The sequence below is a fragment of the Trichosurus vulpecula genome, chromosome 3 (assembly GCF_011100635.1).
Source record: "Trichosurus vulpecula isolate mTriVul1 chromosome 3, mTriVul1.pri, whole genome shotgun sequence".
NCBI lineage: Eukaryota > Metazoa > Chordata > Mammalia > Diprotodontia > Phalangeridae > Trichosurus > Trichosurus vulpecula.
In genome coordinates, this window is record NC_050575.1 from 161,993,967 (window position 1) to 162,010,261 (window position 16,295).

General features: G+C 45.3%; 2 protein-coding genes across 11 annotated transcripts in view; one reads left to right on the top strand and one right to left on the bottom strand.

The window, feature by feature from the left end:
- Positions 1-3,240, top strand: part of SPTAN1 (spectrin alpha, non-erythrocytic 1) — a 60,960-nt gene extending 57,720 nt beyond the window's left edge. For all 10 annotated transcript variants that reach the window (XM_036749394.1, XM_036749398.1, XM_036749401.1 and 7 more), the window contains 6 exons: positions 682-736; positions 1,139-1,335; positions 1,662-1,715; positions 1,832-1,978; positions 2,094-2,241; positions 2,922-3,240. In XM_036749394.1, coding sequence (XP_036605289.1) covers positions 682-736; positions 1,139-1,335; positions 1,662-1,715; positions 1,832-1,978; positions 2,094-2,241; positions 2,922-3,047 — 727 coding nt within the window. In that variant the 3' untranslated portion in view covers positions 3,048-3,240. The remainder of the gene's footprint in view (positions 1-681; positions 737-1,138; positions 1,336-1,661; positions 1,716-1,831; positions 1,979-2,093; positions 2,242-2,921) is intronic.
- A 190-nt stretch (positions 3,241-3,430) lies between these two features.
- Positions 3,431-16,295, bottom strand: part of DYNC2I2 (dynein 2 intermediate chain 2) — a 34,678-nt gene continuing 21,813 nt past the window's right edge. Inside the window, exons 3-9 of the mRNA XM_036749402.1 lie at positions 13,526-13,635; positions 9,172-9,329; positions 8,283-8,392; positions 6,678-6,845; positions 5,827-6,059; positions 4,268-4,425; positions 3,431-3,882 (exon numbers count right to left, since the gene is read on the bottom strand). Of these exons, the coding sequence (XP_036605297.1) occupies positions 3,644-3,882; positions 4,268-4,425; positions 5,827-6,059; positions 6,678-6,845; positions 8,283-8,392; positions 9,172-9,329; positions 13,526-13,635 (1,176 nt within the window). The 3' untranslated portion in view covers positions 3,431-3,643. The remainder of the gene's footprint in view (positions 3,883-4,267; positions 4,426-5,826; positions 6,060-6,677; positions 6,846-8,282; positions 8,393-9,171; positions 9,330-13,525; positions 13,636-16,295) is intronic.

Here is a 16,295-nt window from a genome sequence, read left to right on the forward strand (position 1 = left end):
CCCTTGGCAACCAAGCCTTGAGGAAACATTTTGGCCTCTGGCCTCCTCTCTTATCTTGGCCATGTATGTCGTCCTTCTCCCAAGTTTCCCACTGCTGTAGTAGGTAGAGCACGGTTGTTGGAGCTGCACTGTGTTTCTAATCTTACAAGGTGGGGAGAGAGGTGAGCACTTTGAGCACAAAATATCTCTCAGGTCTTTCCATGGGAGTCGTGGGGCTTGAAATTGACTCCCAAGTCATTAGGAAGGTTACTAAATTGCCTGCCTAAACTGACCAATCTCCATTTAAAACACTGGGACTGGGAAAACATGGGGAAATGTGACTGGTAGAACATAGTGAGGACAGGTGCAGTTTCACAAAGTACAGTAAATGGGTGAAGTACCAGGCTGAGGAGGCGGGAGGCCTCAGTTCTATCCCTGTCTCTGTTCTCAATCTCACCTAACCCATGTTGAGCCTCAGGTCCCTAATCTATGTAATGGAGATAACGCTTGCCCTAGCAAATGCCCTCATGGGACATTTGTGAAGAGATGTTAGCTAAGGAAAGATGTGTTTTGTGCTCCATGAAGAAAGGGACTTAAATGAAGTGCAAAAGGTATTATTTCATTCCTGAAAGGATGGGGTTAATTTCAAGCCCCCCAACCCGTTGTTCTTTCCCAAAATTTTTATCATGTTTCTTTGTTTAGGTCGTGTATGGTGGAAGAATCTGGGACCCTGGAATCCCAGCTGGAAGCCACTAAAGTAAGTGTGCCAGGCATGGCTCCTGTTCTCTGCAGTCTGTCTGAAGTCATTTGCTAGAGTGTTTCTGCTTATGTCCCTGCTCCCTCTGCTTCCCAGGAATAAAGCAAGCACCTACTCCTCCATCAAGTTATGGCATTTTCCTCCCTAGCTTTAGTTAGAGAGATCCACAGTTTGGGACAAGGGTTTAACCCCACCAAGGGCTGCCAAGGGACCCTGCCCTGTGGGAACCAGGGATTCTTTGAGTCATGGGATTCCTCATGCCTTCTCTAGGCTTCTTAGTAAAAACAAAAATCCTGAATCCAACAGCCTTTTTGCCTCAGTAAGTGAAAAAAGTTAGGGGAATAGCCATCCTTACCCACCAGCTTTTCCCTTTGTCTTTTAACTTCCTCTTCCCACCCACAGCGTAAACACCAGGAGATCCGGGCCATGAGGAGTCAGCTGAAGAAAATTGAGGACCTGGGGGCAGCCATGGAGGAAGCCCTTATCCTGGATAACAAATACACTGAGCATAGCACTGTAGGGCTGGCCCAGCAGTGGGATCAGTTGGACCAACTTGGGATGCGAATGCAGCACAACCTGGAGCAGCAGATCCAGGCCAGGTATGCCTCACCTGCATCATTCCCAGATGTTAGGCTGCTTTATGATGAGATGAGAAGAAATTCATTATTTCTCGAAAACTTGGGTGGGTCTTACAGATTCTAGATAACAGGAGGGTAATGATCTTGGTATCAACAGGAAGATTAGTGAAAATGTAACAGCCACTTAATAGCCATTTATCTGGTATTCTCTGGAGACTTTGGAGGGGACAAGAGGGCCGTGTTTTTATTGGCCAGATAAACAAAGGACCACCCAATTGCCAGCACTGTAAAACCATGCAAGTGCCCCAGCTACAGGGACAAGTCCATAACTATGCTTTTGTTTACAGGAATACAACTGGTGTGACTGAAGAGGCCCTGAAGGAGTTCAGCATGATGTTTAAGTGAGTACTGCCACAATTCTCCGGGGAGGTTTCGAAAGGAAGGTGGTTACTTTGTGCTTCGTGCTCTCTGACACCATTCTGCCAACTCTGATCCTCCCTGGCTTTCTGCATTGCAGACATTTTGATAAGGATAAGTCTGGCCGACTCAATCACCAAGAGTTTAAGTCTTGCTTGCGTTCCCTGGGTTATGACCTGCCTATGGTGGAAGAAGGAGAACCAGACCCTGAGTTTGAAGCTATCCTCGACACTGTGGATCCAAACAGGTACACTGCCAAAAATAAGAGTGGGCGAGAGCAAAAGATGATGCAGGGTGATGCCCAGGCTAGTCAAGAACGGATGTTCTATCATCCCATTCCCTTTCCTTTCTTTCTTTCCCAGGGATGGCCATGTATCCCTGCAGGAATACATGGCTTTTATGATCAGCCGAGAGACTGAAAATGTCAAATCCAGTGAGGAGATTGAGAGTGCTTTCCGTGCCCTCAGTTCTGAGGGAAAACCCTATGTGACCAAGGAAGAATTGTACCAGGTATGCATGAAATGCGTGGTTCTGATCCACCAGGGGACTGTTGGGCATTCTTGTCTCAGGAGTGACCAGGGTAGAGAATTAGAGCATCACCAGTGACAGGAATCTCAAGCCCCATTCCATGTTTATTACATCTCCTCTTTCCAATGAGCCAGAATCTGTCTTCCTGTAAGCAGCAGACTGAACATACCTTCTATTGGGTCTAAAAACAGGCTATATCTAGCACTTACTCTTTTTAAAGCACTGATAGCAACTCCCTTAAGGTAAAAGGGAATGTCCCCACTTGACATGCTGGTGATAGCTTCTTGTACCTTGCCCACAAAGCCAGTTAGTTGGTCAGTAGTGGAACCTGGCCTAGAAGCTACATCTCGACTAGTCCGTGCACTTCCTGAGATCATGATTTTCACACGATGTTCTAATCAACCCTGTGCAGGGATTACAGTCTCCAATTGACTAAGGACACAGGACACAGTCTACAGAGGGTCAGGCTGTCAGTTCTGTAGTCTTTCCTTTGTGTTATCATTCTTCCCTGTGATGAGGAACTGATACCTGGGGCTCCCAAGAGATTCTATTCTGCTCTCCATAAACTAGTCAGTCTTGGTTAAAGAGACAGAAGTTGAGCTTCCCTGGACGCGGGGCAAGGTGATGCTACTCCTAATCATTCTCCTCTTTTCCCCTTTCAGAATCTGACAAGGGAGCAAGCAGACTACTGCATCTCACACATGAAGCCCTATGTGGATGGCAAGGGCCGTGAGCTCCCCTCTGCTTTTGACTACGTAGAATTTACTCGTTCTCTCTTTGTGAACTGATTCACAACCCCTAGTGTTAGCCACAGCCAAATACTGCTCGGCTTGCTGCCTCACTGCATGTCTGTCCATCTTTGTGCTCTTAAAGGAAAAAAAATTCAGACAGTGTTACTTCCAAATGTAACCTTAAAACTGCTTAGCTTGGGGATATTAGAGAAAATGGTGCTTCAATAAAATGTTAAGAGTCCAGTTGAAATGGCTGGATCACTGTCAGGAGATTTATGTTTAAAATTATGGGATTTCACCCTGTCTCCTATCTGTCCTAAAACCAGCTTGCCCCAACCAGACCTTAAGGTGAAAAATTCTATAAAGCTGGCTTCACTTCATTCCTGTTTCTTCCCAATTTTCTGTATGCAAAAGATAAATAAATGACTCACCCCCCAAAAAAAGTTTTTTTCTGTTTTAATCATTAGCAAACACGTGAATATTTATGTATGTTATATCTGAGTAATACCCAAAGGACTCACTGCTCACAGGAGCAGAATTCTCCCTCTAAGCCTTGAACAACATTCCTCGTACCATGGGTAAGCAATTTAAATGCCCTATGCTGCTCATTTCTGCTCATCACCACCTTCTTGCAAAAGGAAAGTGGGGTGTCCTCAGCTAGCCACCTCAGTTGCCAGTTGGTCCAGGTCTTCTGTTTCCCGAGGTGCTTGTTCTGTGAACTCTGTGCTTAGCTGCCATATCTTGACAACACCTTTGGCATCCCCAGCAGCCAGGAGATGAGTCTGTTGAAGATTGAATTCCAGACAGTATACTGGGCTTTCATCTGGGGTTTGCTTGATAGAAACTGTGGGTTTCTGGGAGCTTTTTCTGAGATCAAACAGCTGTATGTCTCCTTTAAGAAAAAGGTGAGAAGAAAGAAAAAGGTAAATTCTTGAGGACAGGAACTATTTCATTTGGAATTGAACAGAATGACTTTAAATGCTCGATAAATGTTTTAAAGGTAGGTCTGTTACTGAGTCAGAAGCCAAGAAGTAATTTTCCTCTTTGCACCCCATCACTGGAATCCCCCTTTAAAGCCAAGCTTCCAGAAACCCAGACCTAGAACTTAAAATCAACTAAAATTACTACAGCTTTGACATTCTCATCCCATACTCCAATAAAAAAATAACTAAATTGTCTAGAAGTAACCAGCCCTTCCCCTGGGTGATTTAAAAGAGGAATGGGAGGAGTTTCTCCTAAACAATTAGACTTCCTAAAACAAAGAAAAGCCGTCTTACCTTCCCCAGAGGCAGCAGCAAAGACCAAAGGACGGACAGGAGACCAGCGCACACTAAACAAGTACTTGTGGGATAGCTGGAGAGATGTCAAGGGCTGGGCCTGTAGCATGGAATACAGGTGGATGTGGCCATCTGTCCCAGCACTCAGAAACAAGTTCCTAGGGGAAAGCAAAGGAGCAAGTCGGTCTACCCAGTGTGCCTGTGTCAATATATACATACCCAAAAACCTGGTCGTCTGTACTAAAGGCAGCAAAAATGCTACGGTCCAGTATGCTAGGCCCCACATTTTATCTCCCAACATTTTCTAATGTACAAAAGACTCCAAGATACCATGCAAGGATAAATAACAAGCAGCGTATGCTACGTTAATATTCTCAGGTGTAAATGCTATGGAGTAGAACCCAAAGTGAGGACCATGAAAATTTGGAAAGCTAAGAGCCACGCTGGGTGGCACAATGGATAAAGGACCTGGCCTGGGGTCAGGAAGACCCATGTTCCTGTGTTCTAATCTAACCTCAGCTACTTATGGCTGTGTGACCCTGGGCAAGTCACTTTACCCTGTCTGTTTCAGTTTCTTCACCTGTAAAAGGAAATGGCAAACCACTCCAGTGTCTGCCAAGAAAACCCCAAATGGGGTCGCGCAGTCAGACACAACTGAAAAATGACTGCACGCACAGAGCCATGGTAATAGGTACGGTCATAAAACTGGGACTTGTCCTGAGCCTCAATGAGTGGGTAGTATTTGAATAAAGGGAAAAAATAATGTGTGCAAAGACATGGAAGTAAAAAGTGAGGCACGCTCAAGCAGACTTTGGATTCATGGAAGGGGAGAGCAGCCAAGATGTAAGAGGGCCTGCTCACAGGGTCACATCTGACAGCAGCTTTTAAGATAGAGTCCATCTTCCTCATTTTACAAATGAGGACGCTGAAGGATAAATGACGGGCCCAAGCTATTCAGTCACTCAGTCGTGTACAACTGGCCCAAGGTCCTGCAGCAAATGGGTGTCTGAGCTGGACCCTCATCCAGATCTCAAGCTCAAGCCCAGGGCTCTGCACCACACTCTACATCCCCCTAATCTTTAAAAAGATTATTCTGCTAGTCTACCAAGAATGGAGTAGGGGGTCTGAATCATTAAAGGATTCAGCCTTTCTCAGGAGGGGAAAGAGGAATTTGTCTAATAACCCCATTGAGCAAAAAGGAGTGACTTGCCAAAGGGCCCTCTGAGCCATTTTTAACTTTGTGGGGTCCTTGGACCCTTCTTTTGGCAGCCTGGTGAAGCCTATGAATCTCTTCTCAGAATAAGATACATAGGATTACAAAGAAAACCACTTATACTGAAGTTCAGTTATCAAAATAGGAAAGAATGTTTCCAGGACCTAAAGTTTAAGAACTCCTGCTCTAAACTAGGGCTACTTCAACTTTTTCCACTTGAGACCCCTTCAGCACCTCCTAAACTGTGAGCTGCAACAGTTTAAGATGAGTCTAAACAATTATTATCTTATAGACTAAAGGGAGAAGATGCATACTCATCTGGCTCTGACGAACAGCTGGACCTTACCTGTGGAAGGGTGAACAGCTCACAGAGTAGATGGGGCCACCATGAGGGGAGAAGGTAAACTGAGCAGGTGCTCGAAGTGGCAGGGAACTAGGCATTCGGGTAAGGGCTGCCACTTCCACTGCCGTCGAACATTTGAGTGGGAAGCCACCTTCGGTGCCCAGGATAAACAAGCTGGGGTCAAAGCTGGAGAAGGCTAGAGCTGTGACCCCTACCTCTGTTTCACCCCGGGTAGGCTACAAGAAGACATCAATAGGAGGGTCAGCCCCAAAATGCTCTGACCAGCAACAAGCACTACCCATCTCCCCATGTGAAATTAGGTATCAGAAAACTAGAGAGACTGGAGAGCATTGAGGCCAGCCCCTTTCTTTGAGGGGATATGGTCAACACTACAGTTAGTATAGGCCTCCTGACTACCAAGTTCAGTGTTCCCTCCACTAGAACATGTTTTAGACATGGCTCTGGAAGACAGAACTGGGCCTAGACCTCCAGAATCCTTCCTATAGCCCAACCCTGTTTTCCAACAAGATGCCAACTGGGTTAGGCCTCCTCGGGTTCAAGAATGAGCAGGAACCTATCTCTTCAGCCCCACCCTCCACTTCCTCCGTTTGGTATTACCTGCCACCACTTTCCTAGTACCAGTGGCAGCATTTCCCATATTAGACTCCCACCTCCTTAGTGCTTAGGCCTCTGCTACCCTCAGGAAGATATAGGCAAGCAGGAGAGGGTCACAGGTGCCACCAATTCTGATCAGGTCTTTTTCATGGGGAGAAGCCTCACACTAGGTCCATGAGGATGTCCTTGGTCCCCTTCCTCATGCCCAGCCCCTCCATATCAGCCTTGGCTCTGCTCACCTTCTTCAGCTTTGTGTTTCGGGGGATCTGCTGGACGACTAGAGCGAAGCCCTCTGTCAGATGCAGCTGTCCTGAACCAGCTGCCTGCCACAGCAACACCTTCCCATCTGTGGAGACACTCAACAACTGGAAGCGGTGGCTGTGCCGGGGTTCAGGCAACCAGGCAACCTGTGTAGACCACAAGGGAAGGAAAGAACACAGCTGGAGAAGGCAGAGAGGGCAGAGGCCACCTCAGTGGCATGTAGGATCCTTGACGAACATCCTTTTCCCCCCTTCCCGAGGGTTTGGCCCCCTTCCTTTTTTCCACTGTGCTAACACAAAAAAATGAGGGAAGAACCAGGGTGCTTAAGGACAGACCCATAGTAGCAGAAAGTCTGGCATCAGCACTGAGTGAAGGGTTTCTTAAGGGCTCTCAAGTCTAACTTCTCTACCCTGGATGCCTTGGGGATGGCATCCTCCAGGGCAGAGTTGGCTTTCTGCCACCTCCTGAGGCAACCAGAGTTGAGGTTCATAAGCAAAAACACATGCTCATTGAACCATCCTACCCTCCAACCTATGTCCCCTTCCTTCAAGAGAATAAAACCACAAAATCAGAAGGGATTTCATTGCTCATCTGCCCTAACCCAAACCTCAAGCAGAAATCTCTAAAATATCCCCAATTAGTTATCCAACTTCTGTGTGAAGACTTCCAGGGATGGGAGAACACAGTACTTCCTTAAGTAGTTTATTGAGCACTGGGGCAGTTCTGATCATTAGGCTGTTTTTCTGAAGAGCCTAACCCTGCTTTCCTGTAACTTCTGCCCCCTAGGCCTTCAGTGTGACCTTGACATCCTTTCCTGGGTACAAGTGAGAAAGGTCACAAAACTCGGCTCCACCCAGCAGGAGATTATGGGCTACTGACCTTGTTATCAACTACTCTAATCACTCACCCACAACACAGGAGAGGGCAGAATCGGCCATAGAGGACCACTCACCAAATCCATACCCAAGCTTCAGCCTGGACCCCTCACATCCCCACACAATGCAGGGCCCTATGACAGGCTATGTGAGGCTCCTTCTCTGAGGAGTTTTCTCACAACAGCCCCAGAGCCCAGGGCAGGCAAACAGTGGCAGCTTTGAGACTACTCCATGCTGTGGGTTCTATGCCAGCCAGAAGCCAGGACAACAGGAGGCAGCTCAATGACACTTTTGTCTAGACATTTCTAGTAGAGAAGGCTGGGCCACAGGGTGGCGACTAGGAAGCCTCTGCAAGGAGGTGGGGACAGTTATGATGACAATGAAGAATGGTGAGACATCTACCTGTTTACTAGTTAACCCCTTCTTCATCAGCAGTGATTTCATTCCTAGGAGGATGGGCTTTCACATCTTGTTGGATTAAGTGTGAGCCCTCTTTTCCTGACAAGGGGCTTAGGGAGATGCTACTTGCTCATTTGTAGCACCTTCTTCTCCCAGCCTGTTTCCCAGGGACATACAATACACGTAAGACATTTGAAGAGGAATCAGAGAGGAGCCAGGGCCCATGAGCTGCTGCTCCTGTTTCTTTAAAGGGAGCCTCAATGTACTGGACATAACTTAGGGTGTCTCCTGCAGCTGGGCTGTGCTGACCTGATAGACGGGATCTGTGTGAGTGTCATCCGTCATTCCTGTTCTCCAGAGCAAGGAGTCCTCAGGCCGGCTCATGTCCCAAACCAGCACCTCCCCACTATAGAGGCCACCTGAGGGAAAAGGAATGGGGATTTTGGCAAGACTGCCCCACTCTCAAACCCCCTCAGTTTCCTTTCCCCTTCTAAGCCCCTCCCCCACGCCACATTCTAAAACACACATAGAAGATGCACATGAAAACCACCCTGCTTCCTGGGGGTAGTCCCACTGCTACCTTTCATGGCCCACATCTCCTTCAAGACCCACCTTAAGTCTTAACTCCTCCAGGAAATCTTCCCTAGCCATACCAACTAAGAGGGCTTCCTCTCTCCATTGTGGCCTCCACTGGCATCGGCACATTCTAGCTTCCCTGGTCAGCAGACTGGCACAAGTCTAGAATGCACACTCTCCTCACCTTTGCCTCCTGTAAGGCTTAGATTCTTTCAAGGTTTAGTTCAGGAGCCACCTTCAGGAAGCCTTTCTTGATCTCCTTAACTGCTAATTCTCTCCCTCCCCAAATCATCTTGTATTTCATTATCTATGTGTGAGCTCTTTGAGGACAGAACGTTCTATTGTTCCTTGTCTTTGTACCCTGAGCACACACTGCATTGCATGGCACAGGTATTTGACAGTTACTGAACTGAACTAAGTCCTCCACAGCACCTAGCATGATGTCGTGCCCACAGTAGTTGATCCATAAAGAACTGTGTATTTGTTTTTCCCACAGGCCCTTCTTTCTGCCCACTGCGGGGAGGAAGGGATAAGGACTTGGGAGGGTGGGAGCCGGACTGAGAAAGAACAAAGTGTTGGATAGTAGGATAAACAGGACAAGAGAAGTAAGGGTAGGGCTTACCTGCAATGTGGGAGGGCTGAGTTGGATGGAATGCCAAGCACATGACTGAGCTAGGCACCTCCACCACAGCAGAAGGTTGCCTGGGGTTCAGCTCCCGACGATCCAGGTTCCAGGTGCACACAAAAGATTTCTCAGTGCTCCAGTCACCATCATCTAAACTGATGGGGGAGAAGAGGCAGAAAAATGGTGTTTCCTACTAGAGGTTTCATATCAAGTCCAGAGACTTAGGAAAGGACCTTTACTTACACAGACACACATACCGGGGGACTGGATTTTAAGCCTCAGCTTTTCCCTACTCCTAGAAAGCAAAACTGGGTGGTCAAGACTATGTCCTCCCATTAAACAAAAAATTTCAATATGTTAGTATTTTAGGACGTTAGAAGACAAAAGTCACTTGAAATATCCCAAGGGTGGGTAAAAATTTTATTGTGAACACTACTGTAATAAGCCAAGCACTGCTTTTGACTTTTAATTGATTTTCACTGGTTTGAGGATCCCTACCCTATCCCTACCCCAAGGAGATGGCGTGTAGGCATGCACATGCAACTGTCCTGCCTCCAGCCACCCCACACCAACAACAAGATGCACCACCTCACAGATCAGGCTCCACCAACAGTGACCGGCCTGCCCGTGGTACATAAGAAAGTGTCATGGCAAAAATCAAGCCTCCTGATTCCCAGGACAGTATCCCTTCAAATACACTCTACTTACTTGCTCCCTTTGAATTAGAATACTTTCGAAATGAGTGGCTGGGACTTATGGGCTGAATCAGGAATGGGGCAAAGAAGGCGGGAACAAAGAAAATAATCTGGCTTCTGGTTCCAGGGTAATGATGCAATAGCCCTTGTCCTTATTCCTTATCCCTTGTCTATCTCCCCAAAATCCCTTGGGAGGACAGTGAGTGGATAGGAAAGTGAGGAAAGCATCTTCCCTGGGTTATAAATTCAGTCTCTCAGCAGTAGCTCAGCCCCAGGAAGCTCTGAATCTGACCAAATCAACCAAATGTCTCCCTAACCTGCCCTATTTCCGTAAATTTAAATCAAACTTTAGAGAGATACAGGAGGACCACCCAACCTGCTCCTCTGCAGAAGTGAGAAGTCCACAGAAATTACTGACTCACGCAGTTTGGGCCTTTTTTGATCAGTTGCGCTGATTTTTTTTCCATTTTCTTTATCTTTAAAAAATACTATTTGTTATATGTGATGGCTCTCTGGGAAGGCATGAGGGAGATCAGGGAGAACTATAATGAGGTAAAAAGCAGAAAACACATTAAGAAAAACTTTTTTTTAAGCTAAGATTTAGATTGAAAAATTAATAAAAAAAAAAACCGCCAAGTAGCAGAGACATAAACTGACCTAAGTTGTACAAGTCAAAGCCCAAGGAGGAAGGTGTGAGAGCTACAGCCTCACCTGAACTAAGAAATCTCTGAAACTTTAGAGGAATTGTGAGTCCAGAACATGGATTCAAAAGCCACCTCTGATACTTGGGAGCTGTGAGCAAACCACTTAAACGCTCTGATCCGCTTTTTAATCTGCAAAAGGGGAAGAATAGTATCTTCAATTTCTCTTTTATTTTTGGAGGGGGAAGGCAGGGCAATTAGGGTTAAGTGACTTGCCCAAGGTCACACTTCTAGTAAGTGTGTCAAGTGTCTGAGGCCGAATTTGAACTCAGGTCCTCCTGACGCCAGGGCTGGTGCTCTACTCACTACGCCACCCAGCTGCCCTCTTCAATATCTCTTAAGGTAGTTTTGGGGCTCAAATGAGATAATGTATATAAAAGTATTCGGCAAACTTTATAGTGCTATATAAATATCAGTTGTTTATTATTATATTTTATATTTAATATTGTAATATATTTTTTATATTTTTAGGCATAATCCTAATCCTAATCCATAAAAAATTAACAATGTTATAACAGAGCTCCCCATAGCCATCATTCAAAATCTCCAAGCTACATGCAATAAATAGCTTTCAAAATATAGAGACCTAGCCAAGGAGATCATGTTGGAACAGGAGGCAGGTACATGTCATCTTGTCCTGCCTGTTTCTGAAGCTGTGCCACGGATGCTTTCAGCAAACCTACAAAAGATGAGCTAAACATCCCAATACTTTTACTCAACAACCAAAAAAGCTACTTTAACTACCTGTGCAATAGAATATTAAATATTAAGAAAATTAGCCGGGGGGGATCTTGTCCTAGGACCATTTCTATCTGAACTCCAAGGAAGATGAAGTGGAAGCAACAGGAACAAGAGCAGATCCTTGTTCTTGGTAAACAAGTTAACACCTTGTGAGGCTGACCCCAGCCCTTCTGCAGCACTCTTCTCATATCCCTGCTATCCGACTGGCCTGGTCCAGATTAGCAAATGGACAAGTTAAAAGGATCACAATGTATTCAAACTGAAAGTAACACATGCTGTTCAACATTTTTATCAGTGGTTTAAATGAAGACATAGATGGCATGTTTATCAACACATTTGTGAGACACAAAATGATAAAGATAGCCAATATGGTAGCTGACAGAACGGAGATCCAAAAAAATCTCAGCAGCCTAGGATGATGGAGCAGATGTAATCAAAGGGACAAATACCCCGTCTTACACTTGGGTTCAAAAAAATCAGCTCTACGGGTACAAAATGGATGAGATGTAGCAAGACATGTGAAATGTGAAATCCTGGTGGTTGTAGCTAGCTGTGTCTAAGCTCAACACGTGTGATGCAGCAGCCACGTGAGCTGCCTGAACTTAGAGGTGGTGTCCTCCATGAGGGAGACAACAGTCCCACTGAGCCCCACCTGGGGCAGAAACCATCCGGAAGACTGTTTCAAGCCTGAGTGCCACATTTTAGGAAGACCAAAGACATGCCAAAACAAGTCCAGAAAAGAGTGAACATAATGCTGAGGAAACTCAAAGCCATGCCATTTAAGGACTAAGGAAAGGAACTAAGAAATCTTTAGCCTGAAGAAGAGATGATTAGAGAAGATAAGATGGGCACATTCAAATGTTTGGAGGGCTGTCAAGTGGAAAAAACTTGCTGTGCTTGGCCCCTGAAGGGGAGAACTTACACCACTGGATTTAATACAACAGAAGGGAGAATTTTCAAATAATTAGAGCTGTCCAATAATGGAATGGACTACCTTATGAAATGGTGAATTCTTCACCAAGGCAGGTGTTCATCAAAATCTGGTTTCTGAGACCACCAGTAGATGGGCTAGCACCAAAAGTTACCTTTTAACTACTAAATTCAATGGTTTTATTCAGACCTCATTTTACTCGAGCTCTCTGTAATTTTTAACACTACTGACCATCCTCTTCCCTAGACATTCTCTCCTCCCACAACTTCCATGCCACTGTTCTCTCCTGGTTCCCTACAAGTCTGATTGCCTCTTCTGGAGCTCTGCCCACCAAGTATGAGCCTCCCCCAAGGCTCTTCCCTGGGCCTTCTCTCGCTATGCTCTCTCCTTCGGTGAGCTCATCCACTCCCAGGGGTTCAATTATTGTGTCTATGCAGATGAATCAAAAAACTATGTATCCTACTTCCAACCCTCTCTTGACTTGTTCCTTGTTATCGACTGTACCTCTGCTTGGATATCCTATTACCGTCCAGTTGTTTCAGTCGTGCCCAGCTTTGTGACACCATTTGGGGTTTTCTTGGCAGAGATACTGGAGTGGTTTGCCACATCCTCTTCCAGCTCCTGGGGCAAACAGGACTAAGTGACTTGCCCAGGGTCACACAGTTATAAGTGTCTGAGGCAAGATTTGAACTCAGGAAGATGAGTCTTCCTGACTCCAGGCCCTGCATTCTATCCACTGCACCACCTAGCTGGCCCTGGATGTCCTATAGGCATCTCAAATTCAACGTGTCCAAAACAGAACTCACCATCCAAACCTGCCCATTTCTGTTGATGGGATCAATGGCTTTCTGGTCTCTCAGGTTTCCAGCCTCATGGCCATCCCTGCCTCTTCTCTCTCCTTCAACACCTACAGCTAATGAGTTTCTAAGTTCTGCCCAGAGCACTGATGATGATGCTAGCCACCTGCCAACAGAGAGGCGATGGACTCAGAGGAGAGAATGAAATATGCGTCTTGGGATGGAGCCAATTTGGGAATCCGTTTTGCTAGACTATGTACGTTTGTTACAAAGGTTTAGTTTTTCTTTTTTCTTTTGTTTTCAATGGGAGGAAGGGGAGAAAATAGGTTTTTGTTCATTGAAAATAATAAAATGATATCCAGAGTCCAGAAAGATAAAGTAATTTACCCAAGATCATAAAGCAGAGCAATGACAGAGCTGAGACTAGACTCTGCTTAAGCCCCAACCTAGTTTAAGCTCCTAATGTTCCTTCTCCCAGATACTCACCGACCATAGGAACATGCCACCACTGAGCCAGTGGCATTCCAGGAGACGCTGGTCACCTGCAGCTTCTGAGCCTGGGCCAGGGGGTAGCACAGGGTGTGCTGGCAGGTCACCTGCCAAACAAAAAAGTCACACGTTCCTTAGCCCAGGGCGATGAGGCATCTCTCTGCCTGAAATAAAGAGAAGCCCCTTCCAGATTGGAGAATTCAGCCTTGCAAAGAAATACAGAGATTTTTACAAGCCTGCTCCAAATGTTTCCTTAATATTTCTTCCGTGCACAAGAAAGAAACAGAATCAAATAGAGTTAATACATCTTCTATGTGGAACAAAGCAAAGTCCTACGGAAGAAGTCTGAGAGTCCTCTGAAGAGCCAGGCGACAAAGTCAGTACACTAAGGCACCTTGCTTTTCCTCCCTGTAAGCCCAGCACACTCCGATGCCTCCTGTCTTATGCACCATTTTAGGCAGCTTAGAGGTCTACTCAGCAGGGAGGCAGTTCTGGATGTGGACGGAGAACTGGTGGCTCAAGGTCAGAAAGACCTGGGACCAAGTCCCACATCAGACACAGACGTTAGGCGAATCGCTTAACCTCTCAGGGCTCAAGTCAAATCTCCTAGACAACAAATTGAAGAAAAGGTGTCAATCTGCATTGGTGTAAGAAAATATTCATCCAGAAATTACCCATATCAATAAAATCTCAGTCCCTATCCCTAGATATTTAGCATTGCTCCCTAGAGGGAGCAAATCAGAAGTAGGAAGGTGGGCTGCTGGAGCACACATGCTTAGCTGTAATCTCAAAGACATCTTATCTAGGTACAAGGAGGACTGAAACCCTAAATATCTTTTACAATTCTGAGTGATAGATGGTATCTTGACAATAAGGTAAATCACGAAAAAACCGCAAAAAAATAAGTAATTCCACTTTAGGGAACAACTGCAACATTTACTAAACACTCACTATGTGCCAGGCACTGTGCTAAGTGCTGGGGATACAAAGAGAGACAAAAATAAGCCCTGCCCTCAAGGAGCTCACACCTACTAGGGGACGCAACATGAAGATACAGACAGAGTAAACTGAAGGCAACCTCAGAGGGAAGGCACGAGCATCAAGGGGGCACTGGAAGAGCCTCTTCCAGAAGGCAGAACTTGTGCTAAGAATTTAATGAAGCCAGAAAAGCGAGGAGGCAGGGACCAAGAGGAAAAGCATGGCGGTTGTTCTTGTTTGTCCTTCATTCTCCAAGAGGAACGTGACATCAGGGAGGTGATGCTATAACATGCAAGTGAATTGGATTTAAGTGAGGGAGGACTGTGCAAAGTCACCAGCCTCACTCTCTCCTCTGGAGCCACATGGGCCCAGTGGCCAGATATGGATCAAGAAGAGTGCAGATGGCCCCAGATGCAGTGGGAGACCTTGGCCTTTTTAAGCTAAGGTCTTTCTCAGGTCTCAGTTTGCCTAACACTACAACCCATTCAGTGATTAAAGTTAGGTAAAATGGGACAGCCAGGGAAAAGGCAGGACTGGGACATGGAGTGTTGTGCACGAAGAAAAGCAAGAAGGCCAAGGTCACTGGGTCACAGAGTAGAAGGAGCCAGTCGTGAAGGGGTTTAAAAGCCAACAGAGAATTTTATATTTGATCCTGCAAGTAACAGGGAGCCACTGGAGTTTACTGAGTAGGAGGTGGCACAGTCAGACCTCTGCTGAGGGTAATCACTTTTGAGAGCTGAAAGGAGGGTGGCCTGGAGTGGGGAGAGGCTTGAAGCAGGGAGAACAACCTCCAGCCTATTGCAATGATGCCAGTGTGACGTGATGACAGCCTGCACCAAGGTGGGGGCAGTCTCAGGAAAGGAAAGGAGAGCTTCAAGAGATGTTATGAGGGTAGCAATGACAAGACACTAAGGAAACAACCAAAAGGTGGAAGGCTTGGAGGGGAAAGGGAAGGAGACCCCTAACCTTTCAGATCTATAAATATGGAAAACATTTAGAGCCAAAAAGGGAGAAGCTAAGAGAAGACAAAATGGACAATTTTGATCATATAAAAATTTTAAAGTGTTTAAATGAACAATAACAATGCAGTTAAAATTAAAATGGAAAAAGGTAACAAGGAAAAAATTTTTGAAGCAAGTTTCTCTGACAAAGGTCTCATTTCTTTAAATTCTTATTTATTTTTTTATTTAATATTTTTAGTTTTCAACATTGATTTTCACAAGATTTTGAGTTATAAATTTTCTCCCCATTAAAAAGTCTCATTTCTAAGATAAATAAGGAACTGATTCAAATTCATAAGAGTAAGAGCCACTGCCCAATTAATGGTCAAAGAATATGAACAGTTTTCTAAGGAGAAAATCCAGTATTACCAATCACTAATAATTAGAGAAATGAAAATTAAAGTCACTCCTCACACCCATCAGGTTGGCAGGTATGACAAAAAAGGAAAATGACAAATGTTGGAGGACTTACTAGAAACAGGCACACTAACGCATTGTTCGTACAGTTATGTGGTTCAATGGAATGCTAGACCTAAAGTCAGGAAGTCCTGAATTCAAATCCTGCCTCAGATAACTACTAGCCATGTGACCCTGGGCAAGTGACTTAACTTGCCTCCATCTACGGAGATCTGTGTCTCAGAGTTATCATGAAAATGAGCTAACATGTATAAAGTGCTTTGTAAACCTTAAAGCACTATATAAATGCTAGTTACTATTATTGTTAATATAATTAATAATTATTATAATTCCATTGTATATAGTTATACATTTATATTATATGCATAATA